General features: G+C 41.2%; 1 protein-coding gene across 6 annotated transcripts in view; it reads right to left on the bottom strand.

Moving 5' to 3' along the window:
* The window catches only part of LOC102946904 (fibronectin type-III domain-containing protein 3A), an 82,288-nt gene that overhangs the window by 18,030 nt on the left and 41,229 nt on the right, over positions 1-23,029 (bottom strand). For all 6 annotated transcript variants that reach the window (XM_007055272.4, XM_037908170.2, XM_043521670.1 and 3 more), the window contains 8 exons: positions 15,388-15,616; positions 12,252-12,536; positions 8,410-8,468; positions 7,004-7,158; positions 6,687-6,746; positions 3,306-3,444; positions 1,313-1,366; positions 26-147 (listed from right to left, as the gene is read on the bottom strand). In XM_007055272.4, coding sequence (XP_007055334.2) covers positions 26-147; positions 1,313-1,366; positions 3,306-3,444; positions 6,687-6,746; positions 7,004-7,158; positions 8,410-8,468; positions 12,252-12,536; positions 15,388-15,616 — 1,103 coding nt within the window. The remainder of the gene's footprint in view (positions 1-25; positions 148-1,312; positions 1,367-3,305; positions 3,445-6,686; positions 6,747-7,003; positions 7,159-8,409; positions 8,469-12,251; positions 12,537-15,387; positions 15,617-23,029) is intronic.

Below are 23,029 nucleotides of genomic sequence, written 5' to 3'. Positions count from 1 at the left end.
ATGTGAAACCACCACCACATTTTACCTCATTCCGATGTCATTTTTAGCTGCTAATCTGAGCAAGTATTTTGTAGAAGGAGAAAGTTTGGTTAGTTTGTATTGCTTTAGATTCCCATAGTAGCATTCTTTGAAGGCTCCACTTTTTCCCTTTAAACAAATAAAATAAAGACAGACTTAAGTAACTTTTACATAGGGACTATTTTTAAGGTTAAATTTAATCTCCTCCGCTCTCCACCTTCCTGTTACTCCACCAATTCAAAATTTTAATAAAAGCATTAAACCTAAATATTACATGTGGGCAGGTTGTGATCTGTTTATTTTTTATATTAGACCACTTTTCAAATCAGAAGGCCAGTGGCCTGACATTTTCAACGATGGATACCAGCCAAACATGGAAACAAATGATACGTCACTAATGGGGAAAGGAGGGGAGACAGACTTCAATATAGCAGAATTCCTGGAGTGGAAAGATGGTCATTAGAGCTAGAAAGACCAAGGCCTACTGGTAAGAGGGTTTGGAATGCAGAGGAAAATCACCTAAAGGATTACAGGAAGGGCTACTCAAAAATTTGAGACTTAGAACTGGTCTATGCTACACAGTTAGGTCGACATAAGTTGCCTTACACTGACCTAATTATGTCAGTGTCTACGCTGCAGCCTTCCTCCTGTTGATGTAAGTGCCCTACTACGCTGACATAATAGCTCCACCTCCACCAGAGGCGTAAGGCTTATGTCAGTGTAGTTAGGGTGATGCAGTGTGTCTGCGTTACTTACACTGGCTGTTCGCTGTCTTGTCAATTACACAGCAGGAGCTGTTTCTAGCCTAGACATAACCTTAGTTAAGGTAGCAATAACCATCCAAACTTCCTTGGATACCTACACAAACTAAGATGTTAATCCTTTGATGTTTTGTCCAGTCATTACAGAACACCTTTTTAGTAAGAACTTCTCAAAATTTTAAGTGACGTTTATGATTGCCTTGATGAAATGGACCCATAATGCTCTGTTCACTAATAATGGATATATTATGAACATTACTTAGGATGGCAAAAAAATCAAATAAATCGAACAGTTTACAATTTAACACTGTATTCTCAGAGTAATTTAATGGAATCTGTTTGAAATAGCTGTAGTACTATAGATCTGGCCCAAGTTTTGTTTGTTATTTTAAAGTTGGCTAGCCACAAAAAAATATATTGATTGGCACAATAAAAAAGCGTGTATCTACTTAAGCAATATACATATTCACTCATATCTGCAAAGCATTCATGTTTGCAAGCAAACTTTTCCATCATAAAAATAAAGGGCTTACCTCATCCCATTCTAAGAGAAAATTAGTTATTTTGGAACCATTATCATTTGAAGACTGAAATAAAGAAACAAACAAAAGAGAAGATCAAAGGTTTAAAAGTAGAGTTTCATTTTACACAGACACTTGGATGTTGAAAGGAAAGGTTTTAATACCAAGGATAGGGTTTCCAACTGTGTTACTTAGACATAACTAAGTAAAGACGATGCAAACTAATTTTAACTGTACAGTCCACACTGTATCTCATCTTTTTCTCGCAATACATTTATATTTAAGCACCCTTTCAGTGATCATTTCAGAACTTATTGTGACAGTTTGGGAATGTATGTGAATTTATGAATTCCAGTTTGACTTATGAACTCTGTTTATATACTTTTAGATGTCTTTCACTATCTACTTGCATCATACCTTTTGTGTTATGGAGAGGGGTACTGGCATTTGGTTACTGCCATTCAATGTGACAAATATTAATGCCCACATGAATTGATGAAATTTGCACTAGCAGGAAAATGGAGCCTCCCTGGAAGGACTACTGCTCTGCTAATGACTCCTGTCACACCACTACCTCCTCTGAGACATGAATGTAGCAACACTGGGGCACAAGGTCTCATGCTGGAACTCATGACCAAAACTGTGCTTATATGCTGGAGGACTTTTGTGCATGCATAGAGAGACCAAAACCAGAAGACAAGACTGGGCAGAAGGAGGAATGGTGCAAAAGAATCCTGACCTCCCTGGAAAACACTAAGACCCAAAGGACTTTCAGAAGGGTGAGTAAACTGAGGCAGGGTGTTGAATGCAAGGGTATATGTTACTTTTCTATAGATCTCGTGTGTGTCGGTTTAGAAATTCTTTTGCAGAGAGTCTACGTTATTGTGTTACATCATGTACTTTCCAAAGAGAGTAACGGTAAACCAGAAAGTCCACAGCTTTGGTGGAACTCTGGACCACCCAACAGCTACTGGGGAAGCTCTGGAGAGCATAGGCCCTAATGCAATTGGTCTGTAGGGTCCCCACCGCCAAGAGGAATATCTGACTTTGGGTCTACACTTGGAGAGTGGGCCTAGATGCCCAGAGCCAGAGAGACACTGCATCACTTCTGCCCAGCCCCAGGAAGCCAAGAGCATGAGGGACCAAAAGTTCTGTTTGGGTCTTGTGTAATAGCTTGGAGCATCTAGGAGAGGGAACTCATCTAGAGTTGTGACACTGATTTTCTGATTTTTACTTGCCTACTTTACACACATTACCACAATTGTGCTCACAATCTGGGCATTTGCTCATCTGATGACAGCATGTGTAACTGCAATAGAGTTATGCACTTACTTGTATGTATTTTTGAAAATCAGGTTGACAATGTATGTTTATTGAGCGTGAATCTACATTAACCAGAGAGCCATATGTAATTGCAAAGAGATTCTTCAGTCGTCAAGTACATGAACAGGGATAGCCTTACAAAACTCAACAACACTCAGCCTAACAATCTCACAATGTATTATAACATTTCTATATAGAATACATTGCATGGTCTATTCAAGAGTTAGCCTTGGGGGCGGAGGGGGGGAGAGCATGATGCATAAACCAAGCTAAAATAATAGAATTCGGCTTCAGAGTTATCTTCGACATTCTGTGCTATTTAATCTACCACACCGGGACCTAAGCATTAGAAGTGTTGATGCTCCCCTCTCTCACATGCAATTATTTCAGTAGAGAATTTTTCCAAATATTCTAGGTCATACACGTCTTTTGTCAGTGCAAAAATACATGGTAGAATGCTTTTTTTCAGCATAAAATACAACTCACATATTAATGGGATACAAAGGATATTGAATAAGTAACAGAAGAAAACAGGATGACCTGGAGATGAAGAAGTGATATGATTTCAGCTATATTGTAGAGAAACAATGTTCACTGAGGAACTTAAAATCCAACTTTAAAAAAAGAGAAATAGTATGTTTTGCTTTTTCAAGATTTTAAATATCCCTGCCAAGTTATTTACCTTCCAATGTAAACTCAAGCTGTTTTTCGTTCTGTTGATTAGTTTAGGTGCAGCTGGAGGGTCTGGTTCACAGCTTTCTGTAGTAAAACTCACCAATTCGGAAACAGATTCTTTTATGGAACTGCTTGTTGCTGAAACTCTGAATGACAAAAGGCAATTAATGAAGTGTCCCAAGATCATCATCACATGAATATCCTAAAATTTAGAACATGGAGAATCACTTTAAGAAATGCACTTAATCAGAGGCAGAAGGTAGAGAAAAGAGAGTAGATGGCTTGTTGTATTAGAAGTGTAATACAGAGCCTTTCTTCCCTAAACCACTGGTTCAAGTATAGCTCATACTGTTAGCATTGTAATTGTCCAAGAGAGGGCTAATGAAGTGAGTTTATGATCTCATTCCAGTTCCTAGTGGACTGGTATTCATGTCTCAAAAATCACCACCAAAAATGCCACTGTCGTTGGCAGTGTAAGGGAGATAAAGGCACGTTGGAAGAGCAACATGGAAATGCTCACAATGCAGTTTCTTTGGATTTAACCATTTTGTGGACAGAGGAGCTCAGTCTTGAGGGCTGTCAATCTGGCACTGTTCATGAGCTCTACATTTAAGTTTTTAAATATGAAAAGCATTAAAGAATCAATTCTAACTGTTGATGTTCCTCTGAATGAAACAATTCAGAATCTCTGGGGCTTACAGTTAACAAGCTTCATCTTTAAAGCTAGAAGCAAAAGTCAATTTTAAACCTGCTATAGACCTTTGAGAAAAGTAAACAACTTCATGTTAAACCATTTTCAAATGAATTCCTTTTTTCAAGGAGCACATTTAACACGAGCCCAGTTGGCAGACTGTCAAGATGTCACCACTATGACAAAGTAAACGATGAAACGCATATCGGATTCATGATCAGAACTATATTAAAGAATGTTACCAGATGGATGAGACCGCAGAAGAGGATTACTTTATATTCAAATATGCTAGAAGGCCTTGAGACTCAAGGGTATAGAAAATGAATAAATTAAATGAAACTTTCAAATTATTCAGGTACAAGTCTTCCAGGTAAATTTGTATTATATATATATCGCACAAACTACTAACTTAAATGGAGGTTAACTGCCACTACTTCTTTCGTATGGCTTGGGTAGGTAGCAACAACTACAAATTTATATCTAAGTTTGATAGCCAGCACATTGCCACAGCAGTGAGCTGGTGAATGTCCTTCTAGCTCCCAGCAAAAGAACAAAGGGAACATTCATATATGTGCTCTATCGTTTGTGCCTGGTGACCACAGCTGGATACAGGTGTTTGCCTCATTTTCCATTTAGGGTTTGTCCACATCTCCCATGAGATGTCCTGAGGCGATTCAATCTGCACCAGTCTTTCCGACAAATCAAAACCCAGTGGTTCCTCAACAGGATCAACGATGAGCTGTCTGTTTTGAGTGGTTAAAATGCTCCATGTGATTCTCCATTGAGCCTCAGGATCAATGTTGGGTGTAAGGGTCTTGATACAGTTCCATAGAGGGTTGTGGGATTTTAATCTTGTCTTTGGCAGGTTCTGCAGGTCATGGTGCAGTGGGATCCCCGTATTTGCATTGACACGATTAAGAAAGCGAGATGTCTGAGCAGATAGTCTAATCTGTGGAGGCTGGATGTGTGATAGGACTGGGAGCCAGTCAACTGGAGTAGATTTGAGTGTCCCCAACACTATGCGCATAGCATTACTGAATTGAGTGTCAAGGAGTTGTGTGTGACTGCCGACCTCCCAGTGAACGTAACAACGATTATACTTCCTCAAACCGCCCTTTCCAGGACCAAAAAAGAACAGTTGGGCCAGTCCTCTGAGTATACCAACTTAATGTAGAAGGGATGTCCAGGGAAAAACTGGATTACCTCTCAAGAACCCTCAAAGACAATCACAGTGGTTTCTTGGAGGGCCACAATGTCACACATGAAAGAAGAAGATAAAGCTGCCAGACTTAAAATCATGGCTATATTAAAATCGCTGCTGTCAACCATCCAAAACATGGTGGGGGAGGGAGGTTAACTAACCAATATATTTAGAACTACAAGTGAAATAATTCAAGAACACTGTAGCTCATCTGAAAATCAGAAAGACAAAGAATTCCAAGATAACACTACTCTTGAACAAGACTAGAAATTAAGTAAATGCAGACCGAAGGCCCCAGACCTACTAGTCTTCCACCATGTATGCATGTTTCATATTGCTTAGATTGGAGGTGGCCCTGGTGATCTATGCAGCACATCAGACCTAAACTATGCAGCAAGACTGCACTGAATTATGCAGCATACTGAAAAACATTCTGCAAATTATAGGAGTGGCGTTTCTCTTGCAGTAGGATTTAAGAATTGTCTTCTCCTGTATCCAACAAATATTGGAGTAGAGCCCTGCATGGGACTATTTTAATCCCTCTCCTGTCCTGCTATTATGGGCCTCCCTTCTGCTGTTGGATGCCCCCAAACTCACTACTCCGGCCAGTCTCCTTTCCTGCATAATTAGGCACTGCAGGGGCAAGGATTTGTTTGCTCTGATGGGCCTTAAGAGCTCTGGATGGCAGCTGCTGATTCTTGCAAGCCTCTTCTTCTCTCCACAAATACTCCATTCTGCCACTGAGAGGTCTGCTCCCCCACTACTCCAACCAGCCTCAGTTTCCCCTCCTCTAGTACTATTAAGGTTCATAGGAGAGCAGTTTGGAAGCCTCCTCTCACCTTAACACAGATTAGCTCAGAGACTCCTTCTGCTCCCCCTAGACATGTGAAAAGATCCAGGAGGGCTGATGATTATTCTTTTCTTTGTTGCTGTCCTTAGTCTAGAAGAATCTCCCTCTTGCTGACTCCTGCTCTACCCTTTAGAGCAGTAGCATGGAACTTCAGGAAATCCATTTATCTCCTCCTTTTTTGCTGAGAGGAGACAGGCAGAGGGACAACGGTAGGCAAAAATGCTAACCAGCAAAGGCAGGATATTTACCAATTTAGGCATTACAAATAGGACAATATTAGTACACAAGCGGCAACAACAACAGTGCATGGACAGGTTTCAGAGTAACAGCCGTGTTAGTCTGTATTCGCAAAAAGAAAAGGAGCACTTGTGGCACCTTAGAGACTAACCAATTTATTTGAGCATAAGCTTTCGTGAGCTGAAGTGAGCTGTAGCTCACGAAAGCTTATGCTCAAATAAATTGGTTAGTCTCTAAGGTGCCACAAGTACTCCTTTTCTTAGTGCATGGACACAATCACATTTTACATAGAACCCTGGTAAATAGTTCATAATCCCATCCATCTCAAGAAGGAAGAAATCAAATAATAATTCTAATTTATAATGGTAATGGGTATTCCTACACTGTTAGGGAAGTTTCCAGTACATACCTGATATGGTAATCTGTTGCTGGTCTGAGTTCAGGAAGAGTAATTGTTGTTTCTTCTCCTCTGTAGGAACAAAAAAAGTGATAGCTCTCCCATGTACTTCAAAACACAAACTTATTGCAAAATAAAATTATATAATGTACATTTAGTGTCGAAGTGCCCATTATCCCCTTTATACATAAGGCCTGTTGATATTACTTAAAATGATCTGCAAGTGAAAAAAGGTCTTCAAGACAACATACACCTGATAAAAACACTGCTGATATATGTCAGTGTATTTGAACATATGTATTGTGCTTAAATTAAGAAACCAGACTTACATATAGACAGATTTAAATTTTCCATTTTTACCGCTGTTGGATACTGTTACTTCAAATATAAATGTTGCTGGAGTGAGACTATGACTTTCTCCATTCTGTGAACTAACTGGGAGATTCCAGGACAGAACTGCTGATCTTGCTTGTATATCAGAAACCTTTTAAAACCACAAATAACGCAAATAGGTTTGCTTGCTATAATAAAGGTATATTAGTCATTAACATGGTACTTGCTCATTTCTCACTGGAGGAATTCTTTACTTTTAGTTAGTAGAAGTGCTGAGTCTTTTTTAAGTTAGGACTTTACTGAGCTTTAATTTCAATTTTAACTATTAATCATTCTAGGGTGCTCATATCAAGGGCACTATATAAATAGACCATGGGCATATTTAAATGGTCTTGAGGTGTGAAGTGAAGTTTCTATTTCATTTGCAGTGTTTGCATTAAGTACTTAAGCCAAAGTTTTCAGACTTGGAACCCTAAAAAAACAAAAACAAAAAAACCACACCCAGGCAGCCAGGTGTGTGTTTACACACAGACAAATGGCTCAATTTTCTAGCTGAGTACCCACAGTTCCCACTGACTACAGCACCTCTGAAAATTTGGCCACTTGTTTAAATTTCTCAGTACAGATTTTTTTAAGGTGCTCAAATCTAAAAGATTTGGTCCAAGCCTTTTTTGCCATTTGGTTTTAGTTCTTCACAGCACTCTGAATTTCCTCCAAAATAAGGTTTGCACAGTTTTTTCTGGCACTAAACCCACAGGGAATCAGTAGCAATGTTACCATAACATAATGAACGGTGGGAAAGCTGGAGCAAAAGAATGCAGATTTCACTCTGTATAATTAATGCACAGAAGGAGTTACATGTACTAGACTGCAATTTTAATCTATTTAAAATATCGCCATAAGATTCCAAGGTCCCAAACAGTCTGAAAATACTCAAATCTATGCTCCAATTTGATTTTAAATAAAACAGAAAATGATGCACTACTTTTTGTAAGTACCTCTATATTCTTAAATACTTTGCACTCAACTGAGCTCAGTCCAAAACCCAGTGAAGTCAATGGACAGTCTGCATCAGACCCAGAGTACCTTTCATCACAGGATCTCAAAGCATTTACAAACATTAAATAATCTCAGAGGCAGGTATTATCCCCATTTTACAGACTGGGAAATTGAGGCATCCAGAGATTAAGTAAATTGCTCCAGATGTCTCAGCAAGTGAATGGCAGAGCTGGGCATGGAAAACAGAGCTCCTGATGCTTGGCCTCAAGCTCCAACCACTAAAGCATTTCAAATAAAAGATCATTGAAGAAAATGCTTTAATCCTGTTTTTAATATTTGTTATTTATCAAGAGAAAGTATACAATCAGAGGATTATACATAACATTTCAAAGACCATACTTACTACAGGTTTACCAATGCTTAAGTGGAGATTGTACAACTCTTTGGATTCTGTGTCAGACTCTGAAAAGCCAAACGTAAAAGTTCATTACAGTTAAAAAAAATAAAAATAAAAAACAACCCCAAACCAGCAGATAAGAAATGATTATCTAAATGCAACCACAAGATGGAGTTAGCTTCACTAAGAGATTAACAAAAGTATATATTATGTAAAGTTCATTTCCCATATTTGTTTTGGCTGTGTGACTTGCAGAACTGTCCAAAACTAACAGCGTTACACAAACCCCGTTTAGTACATCCTGCACAGTGTGAACAAAGGATACATTTCCCTAATCTGAGCATATCTTGGTTTACTTTGAACAAAAATCTTCATATAAAAATAAAAGATGTTAAAAATTGACAATATGATTGTGTCTTGGCTGCAGTATGTGCTGGTGATATAGTTAATGCTGCATTTCCTTTGTAAACCAAAATTTCTCCATGGATATAAATTTGGAAGATGCGTTTGAGATTTTTAAATTACATAGTAAAAATACATACAGCAGAACACATTTCCACCCAGAGTTGTTCAAGTCAGTCATATGCTTGTGAAAAATATTTCATTTAAAACATTTTATTTAATTGAAGCCTGTACATTCAAGAGTTCAGGCTGAAATTGCACCCTTAAAGGAAAACTGAAATGTTTTTAAAAGATAAAAATCTAAACTTTTTGCAAGGCCAAATCTTTAAACATACCAGTAAAAGTTAGTTGCTCCTTTACTTATCTGCTAAGACCCAAATTCTGAGATCTGTTTTACTCCACTATTGAAGTGCTAAGTTTGTCAACTACAGCAGAAAAACAGACCTCTGAGTACTGCAATTTGAATCCTAATAGGTAAAGTCTTTCACTTCACCTTTAAAAAACCTGGGTATTTTTACGACAAGCCTACACATGCACATACATCCACATCCTTTAATGAACTGGGATCAAATAATTTACATTTCATTCCTTCCTTCAAACCAGTGTGATACACCGAGATACAGTAGTATCTCAAGTGCTCAGGCAGAAAGCTGTTTTTTCAGTTGCATAATTAATTTTTGAAAAATTATTGGCACTTAGTCCATCACAGTGCTCAAAGGAGTATTTGAAAGCATTTAAAGAGACTGAGTAATTTCATTTTAAAATGCTGTTTACTGCTCAGACTAAAACTTTTCAATTGAAATTTCATGAAGATTTATAATAACCGAGACTCACATGAAACATTAGAATGAGAGAGATTCCTGATGCTGTTATACACATTTATGGTACACCCCAACACGGAACACTGTTTTCAGATCTGGTAACACTATCTCAGGAAAGATATGGCAGTAATAGAAGAAAGTTCAGTGAAGGGAGATAAAATAGAGGCACTTCCATATAAAAATGAAAAGAGTGAAACTGTTTAGTTTAGATGAGATGAGACAATATGGTAGAGGAATAAATCTATTGACTGGTATGCAAAAGATAAGTAAAACACTCACGTTTATCTTCTCTCATAATACAAGAGCAAGGGGACATTCAATGAAATTGAAAGGCAACAAATGAGAAGAAGAATCACTTTACACAATGAACAATTAAGCTGTGAAACTCTGTCACAAGATGAAGGACAAGAGTTTAGCAGATTCCAAACGAGAATTAGAATTTATCTGCCTAGTGGGAATATAGCCACTTTTACAGAAAACAATTTTAAAAGTTAGGGAAAAAGAAATCCCCATGTTTCAAGGCATTAACAAACCAGTAGCTGGAGGGTTTGAATAAACTTTTTCTATGGGTAAGTCATTCCGTAAATGAACTATGCAGTTTTGAGTACCTTTCTCTGAAGTGTCTAGTATTGGTAGTATACCAGACTAGATGAGCCACTGGTCTGATCTGGTATGGCAGTTCTATGTTGCTATTCAAAGGAGCAAGATTAATAACTGAGAAACAATACAGCCTGTCATGAAACTAGCCCACAAATTAGAAGCTTGAAAACAGTCAAATACCCTGCAGCAGCAAGCACCCCTAAATAGTAGTAACAGGAATTTTCCAAATACATGGCTAAGAGATGCACATTCTAAATCAGCAATCATGGCAAGCGATAAAGAGTGAATTTCTCACAACACACTTCAAAAATTATGTAAATCAAATGGTTAATTTTTTTCAAACCCATGTATAAACTCTGAAGGGATAGCTATAGCGAAAGTGATGAGAAAAACCATTAGGAAAAAAGTTTGAACTTGACGAGTTTGTTTCTTTTATGTATAAAGCCTGAAAGGATTTTTGTTTTCAAGCAAAAAATTATTTTCTTGGTTTATATTAGAAACTAAGATCTTGTCTGCTCTGGAAGACAATTATGATGTATGGAAAACTAGCAAAAAATCACATCAGTCTCTCTCAAAGTTGAGCAACTGACAAAACAGATTTTTACTCAGAGGTGCATAAACTGTTTAATACCACTTGAATTTCAATGACTAACTGAAATTTTGGAGAAAGGATCTTTGTGCAAGATTCAACACCTTCCACTTCAATTAAGTAATTTGAGGTTATAATAAACATGCTTCCAGATTCTCCCAAGAGGTACTCCAGCGAAAAAACCAGAGAACACCAGACTTGACATTCCCAATATCTCTAAGCTAAAAAAAAAAAAAATCAACTAAAACAATTGAAAACATTTCAGGCCTTCTCTATAAATCCTAAAAAGGCAAAGAAATTTAAATCTTTTTATTTTATTTTTTAAGTAACTGCAAGAGACCTTACTCCTGGGGGAATTCTGCACCAAAAAATTAAAGATTCTGTATATTTTATTTGTCAAAACAACAATATAATCACGCCAGTTTCAATTATTTTGATAAATTTATTTCAAAATACCGTCAGCAAGTACATCTGTAATGATACAGATGCCAACAAAAAGATTCAGGAATTATTAATTTTTTTTGACAAACAGATTTCTTACTAGACATTTTGATACAGAACTCTGAGTAATAATTCATTAAAACTACAATACAGAAATGTATTTCTTGCACCCCTCAGAAGTGGAGGGGGAGTCAGGGGTAATGGAGAAACTGAGGGAGAGGGAATAATTGTTGGGCAGGAGCCTGTGTATGAACTAGGAGTTCTGTTGGGTGGGGGTGGGAAAAGTATGGAACAGGGTTTTTTGGAGGGGGGGAGGAGGAGGAGAAGGGGAAGGGAGGGAGGGATTGTTAGGGAGCCACCCCCATGCAGACCTTGGCTGACCTCTAGTCTCTCCCATTCAGTCAGGCACATCTGCCCCATACCCGTGCGTCCTTGCACTCCTCCCCTCCATCCCTGCTCAGCCACCTCTCCTCCCCCGTTCCCATGTGTCCCTGCACCTCACTTTTTCCCAGACTCTGCACTACCATTCAGCCACCCTCCTTCCCCGTTCCCATGTGTCTCTGCACCCCCATTCCCATTCAGCCACTGGCTCACCCCACTAGCTCTGTGCCCCTGCCCCATTATGTCCCTCTTACTAACCTCTCTGAACCCCAGACTCCTTGACTTCCCAGCAGCCCTGTGTGCCCTACTCTGTCCTCTCATATCCCATGCCTCCTCACCTGGCCCTGCGAGCAGGGAACTGTGAGGAAGACAGCCTCTCCCCTGCCCTCTGTTTGGCACCACAGCAACCCCTGGTGGGTGAAAGGTGTAATTGCAGTGCCTTCCTGACAATGTATTTTCTTTGGGGGAAAAAAAAAATTCTGCGGGGGACATGAATTCTGTGCATGTGCAGTGGCACAAAATTCCCCCCCAGCCCCCAGGAGTAAGACCTGTAAGATACTTTAGGTATTTCTATCAAAAAGCCTACATGACAAAAGTGACAAGCTATTACTTACCTCCCATCTCTGAATCTGCTGGTGGGCTTGCTCTTGTTTTTCCTATTTGTTTTTGCTTTATTACCCCGCATGCTACTTGCTGTCCCTTTCCATTTCCATATCCATTCTGAACATTTGTACTGGAAGAATTGTGAACTTTATGCGGTGAAGAAGGAGGGCTGTTAAGTTTATTATTAGTATGACCACTAGCTTGTCTCTCCTTAAGTCTTTTCTTCAGATGTTCTTGCATTTTGACAGTCCTTTCATCTCGCTGAATAAAATTTGTCCTTCCATGGGAACGAGATTCTAAAAAACAACATTTGTATGTTTTATTATTCAGTAGAATTTGCTTAGCTGGCAATAGAGAAACACTCCAGAAGTTAGAAAAGTAACTGCAACATAGCCAGGAGTTGAAAAACCTTGCCAATTCAAAGTAAGTGTAAAGTGCAATGCTATCTGACTGAGTCTGTAGGACAGATCTGGTGCTGCTCATAGCTGTGACAAACCGCACTCAAGTGAAGACCAAAGTCTTGACAATTTTCACACCGTTGCTCAGATGGGTGTGGGCACCAGTGGAACGGCTAAGAATTTCATGCTGCTGATTGGCAGGGGCTTCCTATAGTTCCAGGCAATACACTCAGAATTTTAGGATCAATGGTGTCTAAATAAGAGAGAGAGGTAGCGGTAAAAGTAGACAGCTCCAAGTTTATTTTTGTTTTATACTACAGTAGAACCTCAGAGTTATGAACACCTCAGGAATGGAGGTAGTTTGTAACTCTGAAATGTTCGCAACTCTGAACAAAATGTTATGGTTGTTCTGTCAAAAGTTCATATCTGAACACTGACTTAATACAGCTTTGAAACTTTACTAGGCTGAAGAAAAATGCTGCTTTCCCTTTATTTTTTTGGTAGTTTACGTTTAACACAATACTGTACTGTATTTGCATTTTGGGGGTCTCTGCTGCTGCCTAATTCTGTATTTCTGGTTCCAAATGAAGCGTGTGGTTGACTGGCAAGTTCGTAACTTTGGTGTTCATATCTCTGAGGTTCTACTGTATTGCTAATTTTGCTCTTATTTGTTTTAAATGTAGCCCTTGCCTTTAATTTATGCCCATTTCCTTTTTTTTGTTGTATTTAATCCATACCCAGTGAGTTAGTTCTGAACTGTAACTTTTACTATTTTTAAATCCTCTCATTAGCTCTTTTTAAAACTTTTCCTATTTTCTGTTTTTAGTCCTTCATATTCTCAATAGTTAAATCTTTCCTTTTTGCTAGTCTTTACCTAATATCCCCCACCTCCAAAACTATGCCTCTTGATTAGAGCCGTCCTCCTTTCTGTGACATAGCAGTGCAAACAGCAGAAGTAACATTTTCAAGATTGTTTAAGAATCCTAAGGGACTTAAGATCCTTAATCATTTTGGAAAATCAGATTTAAGTGCTTTTTAAAATTTTCCCTAAGCTTTTCTCCCCAAGAAGTTGCCACCATTACTATCATTGATCAAGCTCCCCACACAGTATGACAGTGGGTACTCTTGCATAGCCCCATCTTGTTAAATATCCTCTTTTCTATTATTGCTCATAAAAGGAGAACTATGTAGGCCTGCTATGTTACAAAAGGTTATGTCAGTAGGCTCTTTAACTGAGAGTGTTCACATATGTATAGCTACTCCTGCCACCCTCAACCTGAAGGACCAGTTGTGTGTGCCAAGGTTTGTGTTTTTTTAAATTTCAGCCACACCTGACTTTGTTAGAAAAAACAAACCCTGAATAAAATCTCCCCATAAGATAAAAAGCAGTTGAAAATTTCCTAAAACTTCCCAAAAAATTCACCTTTGGGTTGAGACCAAGTATGAAGAGTATCAACATCAGCAGAAACTTTTTCAGAAAGTTAGAAGCAATTTCTAAAATGGGATCATTATTGAATCTGCATGGCAAAGACTAAGATTTAAAGATATTAAATCTAACATATAAGGTATTAGAAAAATTCTAAGGTAAGTAAAATTTCTACATTTCTACTATATCCACCCGAAAGACAGAATTAAAATAAATTTAGTTTACTCTATGAGCCTGCACATCCATAACACCTTTCATTTGAGGATTTCCAAACACTTTAATGAATTTAGGCATACAACATCCCTCTAAGGCAAATATTTCCCCCACTTACAAATAGAGAAACTAAGATTTGAAGAGGCTACGGCCCGCACCCACAAAGCCTGAGTTAGGCACCTAGGTTCCCTATACTATGAAGGGGGAAGAGACAGGCATCTCAGAATGGGATCCACAAAAGCCAGCACGCTAGACAGAGAGTAACCTAAGCTAGTCATTCAGAAATTCTTACCAAGAGGGATGTTTCTTAAGTACTGCCCTCCCATGGAGTTCAGTACCTTTAGCCTAGGCTGCAGGGAGACGCCTACCTCTCCTTACAAACCACAGCCGGGAACCCTTGTCCTGGAGCCAGACCACTTAGGCTCCTGCCTCACACAAAATGGCAAGGTGGGGAGGGCCCCCCCGCTTATAACCCAAGAGTTAGGGTACTCACCTGGGATGTGGGAGACCCCGGTTCAATTATCCCTTCTGCCTGATGAGAAGGGATCTCCCACCTGTCAAGTCAGTGCCCTAACCACTGGACTATAGAGTGATTCTCTTGCTGTATCTCGCCCAATTTGATTTTAATTAAATTGGAACGGCTTTAACATTAGAATATCCCATACTCTCTCAAAATATCGCCAGCCATTGTGTGTGGAGTTAGGTCAGAGCACCCCTACTGGATCAGTCCTCCAGGCCTTACTTCTCTCTCCGTGGTTTAAGGATTGCTCTAGGACTTCGGTGTGAGACAGGCATCCAGATGCCTGCCTGAGACAGCAGTGTGCTTGCCCAGAGGCAAAAAGTTAGGTAACCAGGGAACTTCTACAGTGAAAATGTAGGTTCTGAGTTTGGGCACCTACAGGGCTAGGTGACAACTGAGTGAGGGTTTTGTACATTGCATTGGTGCCTAAATCCCTTTGTGGTTCTAGCTCTAAGTGACTTATCCAAGGTCACACAGTAAGTCTGACAGAGTGGCAAACAGAATGCAGATTTCTTCACTTCTAGACCTGGTGCCTTAACCAGGAGACTATGCCCCTTTGTCAGTTAAAGCACAATATTAGCAAGGCTTACCTTGTTCTTGATAAACATGTGCTGGTGGAGGAGGCTGGTGAATGAACTGCGGTGGTATTTCTCCTGTCCCTGGAACTGGAGAGTACACTGGATGAGGTGGGTGGGGAAGCAAAGCAGGGTGAGGATGCATGTAATGTGGCACATGTGGTGGAGGGGGATGCATGGAAGGATGGAATTCAGACGAATGTGGTAATATCACCACCTTACGAACTCCATTTTCTTCTACCATCTGTGATGCAATGAAAAATACAGAAAAAGTCAGTAAAAATAATTTTGTATAATCTACATTCCTTAATGTTTAAGATTAGATTCCATCTTAAAATAACTGATATTCATAACCAGATACTGACCTGTATTGCTTTGGGAGAAAAATCCCCACTGTGATGGACCTCAATAAATTCAAACTCTTCTGCAAGAAATCCCAAATTTCTGAGCATGCCCATTTAAAAAAAAAACTGGCAGAAACATAAGTAACCCAGAAAATATCCATAACATATTCCTGGTTACAAGTAAACTTGAACTGACCATAAACGCCACCCCTACCTCTTTCAACAAAAAGAACAGGAGTACTTGTGGCACCTTAGAGAGACTAACAAATTTATCAGAGTATAAGCTTTCATGGGCTACAGCCCACTTCATCAGATGCTTAGAATGGAACATATAGTAAGATACACACATACACACACAGAAGGTGGAAGTTGCCATACAAACTGTAAGAGGCTAATTAAGATGAACTATTATCAGTAGGAGAAAAAAACCAAACTTTTGTAGTGATAATCAAGATGGCCCATTTAGATAGTCGATAAGAAGGTGTGAGGATACTTAACATGGGGAAATAGATGTCAAAAGTGACATATGACCTGCCTTAGGTCTTGTCTAGACTAGGGATAAAGAGATGTGACAGCACTTTAGCTAATATAAACTAACTAATGGTGTAGACAATGCATCATATACTTTAACATATCCTAATCTGATTGAATTGAAATCTTGGCTCCCTTTAGGCTCTAATTTGATTGTCTTAGCACATGCTGAAATATATATACTGCCTTGCCTATGCCAGACTTAAAATGTGCACGTGTTAGTTAACACACCTTTAAATGCTAATTTAGGCAAGAATTTAGGATGAAACAAAGGTTTTAGGCGAGCACGTATATGAGCAGGAACATAAAGAAGGACTCATAGAACTACATCAGACAATTAGGACCAACTGTGAAACAATAAGCAATGCCCTATCCTGCTGGATCTTCAGGCCATCTGCCAGAGGCAAGCATAGGCTAAAATTTGGGATTTATCCACAGGGAAAGATCCTAGCTGATAATGGATGCAGAACACCTATAGCCTTCTTGTGGTATCTGGAAGTAAATGAATCCAATATCTCTTAGGCTCCATGGAAATGTTATCCAAGGGACTAAACTTTTCAGTATCCACTCTTCTTGTTGGTCCAAAGGCCTCTGAAATTAATACTGTCACATGAATTGTGTTGGTAGTAAAGTTGTTTTCCCACCATCAAAAACAAGCTATCACTGATTCTAGATTAAGACTGCATGTAGTCAGAAGTTAAAGAGATAATGAGGTGGATCTCCTGAAATCCCATTCAAGTCAAAGAACCACCAACTACCTTCCTTTTCCCTCTTCCCCACCCCCTCACGAAGAGCTTCACTAGCTGCTGAGTGATATAACAGAAGAGACACTAGATGACAGAATATATGTTCTGATGAAAGAGGCAAAACAGGCACTTGAGAAGTAACCAGAATTCAGTAGAATAAGCAGAGGACTTAAACTGGTTTAAAATTAGATTTGTCTGTAACCGGATCCCCTCTGACTGCCACCTCCAATCATAGTGTTACATCAAAAATGTAGGTTACAAAACACTGGTGCTATAAAATAATGATAACATATTAATTATCAATGGACTCAAGGAGAAAAGCCCACACTAGACTTACACTGGCAAAGACAAAATTGAGACATTAACTGATTTGCTTCTTATATACAGTCCTCAAAGTAAATCATACAAAATTAACACTGCTTTTAAACCACCAATAATTTCTAACTAAACCACGTTACTAAAAATATATAACTCATGTACTTGTAGACATTTGCACATTACATATTAACCTACAGAAATCAACGTACTAGTCTGTAAACCTCTCTCAAATTCTAAGCCCTGTACAAAATCAAATTAAGTTGCTCCTGTTAACACCTAATGCATGAGAAGGAATTAAACACATCAGCAATATTATTGTATAAAAAGTTTTACAGTTCACAGTTAAAGCAGTTTCACAGAAGAGGACAGTACGTTTTATCCTGCTAGTTCTATCAAGATCCTCTACTAGAAGAGCTGGCTATTAGAAGTCATCACAGCATTTCACAGTTTGCAAAGCAGAAATTGTGGCTGTAGATTTGTTACTTATACCAAAAATATTTTGAAAGGCTCCTCAATAAAAGATAAAGCAAACTGACCAAGTAAAAGAAAAGTATTTTTTTAAGAGAACGAGAATGTGTCAACTCATGGATTATTACGACAAATCTGCTGTGATGTGACCTCTAATTATACTGCCATTTGACTATTAGGATTTTTTGGAAAAAAATATAGATTACCTTCTTCAATTTAAAAGAACAAATGAAAAAACCTGTCATTTGTGTATTGAATGTTTGTTTTAAAATATGAGTGAATTTCTCTCTAAAAATAAGTTTTCTACATCAAATGAACAAAGTATATTCACTAAAGGTAGATAAATCTAAAAGTAATGGCAAAGTTTCATGGATCTATTGAACTTAATTAGGAAAACACTCAGTTTGACAAAGGAGATTAATGACTACAATAAGGGTTTCAGCTACAATTTTATAGTTTGTCATTGGTACAAGTCAAGGCCCATTATTCCATTCTACTAATGTAGAGACCAACATTACCACCATTTGTTTACTTTTGTACATCTTTCAGAACTGCAAGGTGAGTCCTCATCTTTACTGGGCTGAGAAAAAGATTAGAAACCCCAAATTTTATTTCAAAAACTTGGTTTCTACCATTATTTAGGCCTTCCCCGGTGGTCACCCAAATCAGTTGAGCTGGACAGTATTTAAATACCATTTCCACAATATTCCCACTCCACTAGGGTCAAGGCATAAGTTCTCTATAGCCTAGGAGCTGTTTATCTCAGATATTACTTTTTGGTCCAAATATACTAATTTCATGAGACTAAACAAGGAGTTTTAGTTCTGAAAGATTTAGAATAATGAACATTCACCAGATTTTTTTTTTTTTTTTAAATCACCATCAGTAAAGTTTTGGGTTGCAGCAAACAGAATCCCCTTTACATCTGATGATTTTTTCTTTACTATTGTTCCAAGATAACTATAATTGAAAACAAGTAATCTTTTTTTCCAGTTTATTCACGCTGTGTATTTGCCAGTGCTTTATGTAGTAATATGCACGGTTAGTCCCATGCACCAACATCACTTATGAAGTGATCTGGAGGAGCTAAAAATACATTTCCCCTCCAAGTCTTGCAAGAGGGTCTTCTGCTGTAAAAGCATAAGCAAACTGGAACTAAAGAGGCATTAGGCAGGTGTGTGCACAGACACAACGGGAAGGGGGACCTGAGCATGCAGGTTGATGGGTTCTCAAGGCTTGCTCAGAAAAACTCTTTCATGCATCCCTGCGTAGCTGAAAAAAAGCCAGTTACTCACCTTTGTAACTTGTTCAAGATGTGTTGCTCATATCCATTCCAATTAGGTGTGCGCGCGCCGTGTGCACGGCCATCTGAGGATTTTTACCCTAGCAACACCCCTTGGGTCAGCTGTGCAGCCCCCTGGAGTGGTGCCTTCATGGCACTAGATATATACCCCAGCCGACCCAGCGCCCCCTTAGTTCCTTTTTGCCGGCTACTCCGACAGAGGGGAAAGAGGGCAGGTTTGGAATGGATATGAGCAACACATCTCAAAAAGATCAACAGTTACAAAGGTGAGTAACCGTCTTTTCTTCTTTGAGTGCTTGCTCATATCGATTCCAATTAGGTGACTCAAGCCTTACATAGGTGGTGGGGTCGGAGTGAAATACTGTGGATTGTAGGACCACTCTACCAAATGCCTCATCGTCTCTGGCTTGTCGGACAATGGCATAGTGAGAGGTAAAAGTATGTACTGAAGACCAAGTAGCGGCTCTGCAGATCTCCTGGATTGGGATCTGGGCCAGGAAAGCCGCCGATGGGGATTGGGCCCTTATAGAGTGAGCGGTGGGGTTGGAACACCGGCCAGATCATAGCAAGCACGGATACAGGAAGTGATCCAAAGAGGAGATCTGCTGGAATGAGACCAGGAGGCCCTTCATCCATTCCACCACCACGACGAAGAGCTGGGTCATTTTCCTGAACAGCTTTGTATGCTCAATGTAGAAGGCCAGGGCCCTACCAACATCTAGGGAGTGTAGCCATTGTTCCTGATGAGTAGCGTGCGGTTTTGGGTAAAAGCCAGGACGAAAATGTACTGGTTGATATGAAAGGTCGATACCATCTTGGGAAGAAAGGCTGGGTGAGGTCGTAGCCGCACCTTGTCCTTATGGAAGATCGTGTATGGTGGTTCCGAGGTAAGAGCTTTGAGCTTGGATACACGCCTTGCTGACGCGATAGCGACGAGGAAAGCCATTTTCCAAGAGAGGTATAGGAGGGAACAGGTGGCCAACGGCTCAAACGGGGCCCCGATAAGCCTGGAGAGGACCAGGTTCAGGTACCACATGGGGACTGGCTGTCGTACCTGTGGGTACAGACAGTCCAGGCCCTTAAGGAACCTGCTGATCAGGGGGTTGGCACAGACAGATCAGCCATTCGCTCCTGGGTGGAAAGCCGAAATGGCCGCCAGGTGAACCCTGATGGATGATATCACCAGGCCCTGCTGTTTCAGGCTCAGGAGATCGTCCAAAATGAGAGGCACGGACGCCTGGGTGGGGAGGGCGTGCTGCGGTGAGTGCACCAGCATGAGAATTGTTTCCATTTAGCCATATATGTGGCCTGAGTAGAAGGTTTCCTGCTACCCAACAAAACCTGCTGTACCAAATGAGAACAGACTAGCTCGGAGTGGCTCAGCCATGAAGCATCCATGCCGTGAGGTTGAGGGATCGTAGGTTGGGGTGACAGAGGCTGCCATGATCCTGAGTGATTAGATCCGGAAAAAGAGGCAGCGGAACTGGGGCGTCCACCGAGATCTCCAACAGCGTGGTGTACCAATGCTGTCTGGGCCACGCCGGGGCAACCAGAATCAGTCTTGATCTGTCCCTGCGCACCTTGAGCAGGACCCTGTGTACAAGGAGAAATGGCGGGAAGGCGTAAAACAACCTGCTCATCCACGAGAGTAGGAAGGTGTCTGAGAAAGAGTCTGGGGAGTGGCCCTGGAGGGAGCAAAATGCTGGGCATTTCTGGTTGCTGCGCGAGGCAAACAGGTCGACCTGGGGAAACCCCCACTTTAGGAAGACTGACTGGATGACATCGGGACGGAGCGACCACTTGTGGGATTGGGCGGACCACCTCAGCAGGTCCTTCAACGTATTCTGGACCCCTGGGAGAAACGATGCCACCAGCTAAATAGAGTGGGCTATGCAGAATTCCCACAGTCAAATGGCCTCTTCACGGGGGGGGGGGGGGGAGGAACAAGCCCCCCCTTGCTTGTTGATATAGAACATGGCCGTGGTGTTGTCTGTGAGGACTGCCACGCAACGACCATGCAACCGCTCCTGGAGGGCTTGGCACGCAAGATGCACCACCATCAGCTCCCGAACGTTGATATGGAGAGAGAGAGAGAGATCGGATGGGGCCATAGACCTTGCATCTGGATGTCCCCGAGGTGGGTGCCCCATCCAGGGGCTGATGCATCCGTGACAAGGAAGGCTGAGGGGTGTGGAAGGGGACTCCTCCACATACTGCCCTTGGGTCTAGCCACCACTGGAAGGAGGCCAGGACCCGCTCTGGAACAGTAACCACCATATTCAGGCTGACTCAACCTGGGCGGTAGGTAGACTGATGCCATCCAGGCTTGAAGAGGGCGGAGCCGTAGTCTGGCATGTCTGGTCATGTATGTGCAGGAAGCCATGAGTCCTAGAAGACTCAAGAACGTTCTTGCCGTCGAGGCTGGGAAGCTTTGAAGGCTCCTGATGAGGCCTGACAAGGCTTGGAAGCGAGCATCCGGAAGGAGGGATCGAGCCCGCATGGAATCTAGGACCGCCCCGATAAATTCTATCCTCTGGGTCGGCTCTAGCATTGACTTCACCACGTCGAACAGGAGGCCTAACTGTTGAAATGTGTCTGTGACGAATTGAAGGTGAGCCTGCACCTGCTCTTTGGTGCGCCCTCGGATGAGCCAGTCGTTGAGATACAGGTATACCTGTATCCGTCATTGATGAAGGAAGGCTGCCGCTACCGCCATACATTTAGTGAACACCCGGGGGGCCTTGGAGAGGCCGAAGGGAAAGACAGTGAACTGATAATGTTCGCGCTTGACAACAAAATGGAAGAAGCGTCTGTGAGCTGGATGAATTGCGACGTGGAAATATGTGTCCTTCATGTTGGGGCGGCATACCAGTCTCCAGGGAAGGTATAATGGTGCCCAAGCAGACCACGCAGAACTTCAACTTTACCATGAATTTGTTGGAGTCCGTACAAGTCCAGGATAGGCCGAAGCCTGCCCTTTGCCTTGGGGATTAGGAAGTAACAGGAGTAGAACCCCTGCCCCTTAGCTCCCTTGGAAACTCCTCCATCGCCCCCATGGCAGGGAGCGACTGCACCTCCTGGATAAGGAGTTGCTCACGAGAGGGGTCCCTGAAGAGGGACGGGGAGGGAGGGTGGGGAGAACAAAAATTGGAGAGAGTATCCCCTTTCCATGGTGCAAAGAACCCAACGCTCCATGGTTATGAGGTGGAAATGGGATAAATGATTCAAGAATGGGGTAGGATTCTGAGTGAGGTCCGGTACACCATCCTCGGGCGTCCCTTCAGAAGTTTTGTTTGAGACCCGCCGAGGGCTTGGAAGGACCTTGGGCCTGGCTGGATTGGTGGTTGGAGGGTTTTCTCCTGCCACCACGCCCGTCTCCTATAGAAGTCCTGCCTTGGCCGAGGAGGAGGGTAGGAGCATTGAGGCTGCGGTTTAAATGGTTTCCACAGGGTAGATGGTGTGTGCATCCCCAGTGAACACATAATGGCCCTAAAGTCTTTGAAGCCCCGAGTCTGTCTTGTCTGAGAACAGGCCCCTTCCATCAAAGGGAAAATCCTGCAAAGTTTGCTGAAGCTCTGGTGGAAAGACAGAAGCTTGCAGCCAAGAAATGCGCCTCATTGCTATCCCTGAAGAGAAGGTCTGAGCAGCAGAGTCCACGGTGTCCAATGTGGCCTGCAAAGTGGTTCGCGCAACCATTTTGCCCTCCTCTTCCAGAGCCCCAAACTCTTCTCTGGAGGAACCAGTTCCTTGAACTTCATCATGGAGTTCCAAGAATTAAAATTGTATCGGCTCAGGAGAGCCTGCTGGTTTGCAATCCAGAGCTGGAGCCCCCCTGAGGAGTAGACTTTGTGCCCAAATAAATCGAGGCGCTTGGCCTCTTTCAATTTAGGTGTCGGGGCTTGCTGACCATGATGCTCCTTCTCATTCACTGAGGCCACCACCAGTGA

Source organism: Chelonia mydas, chromosome 9, assembly GCF_015237465.2.
Source record: "Chelonia mydas isolate rCheMyd1 chromosome 9, rCheMyd1.pri.v2, whole genome shotgun sequence".
NCBI classification, from domain to species: domain Eukaryota; kingdom Metazoa; phylum Chordata; order Testudines; family Cheloniidae; genus Chelonia; species Chelonia mydas.
Note: the sequence above shows the minus strand (reverse complement) of the source record. Positions and strands in the feature narration are given on the sequence as shown.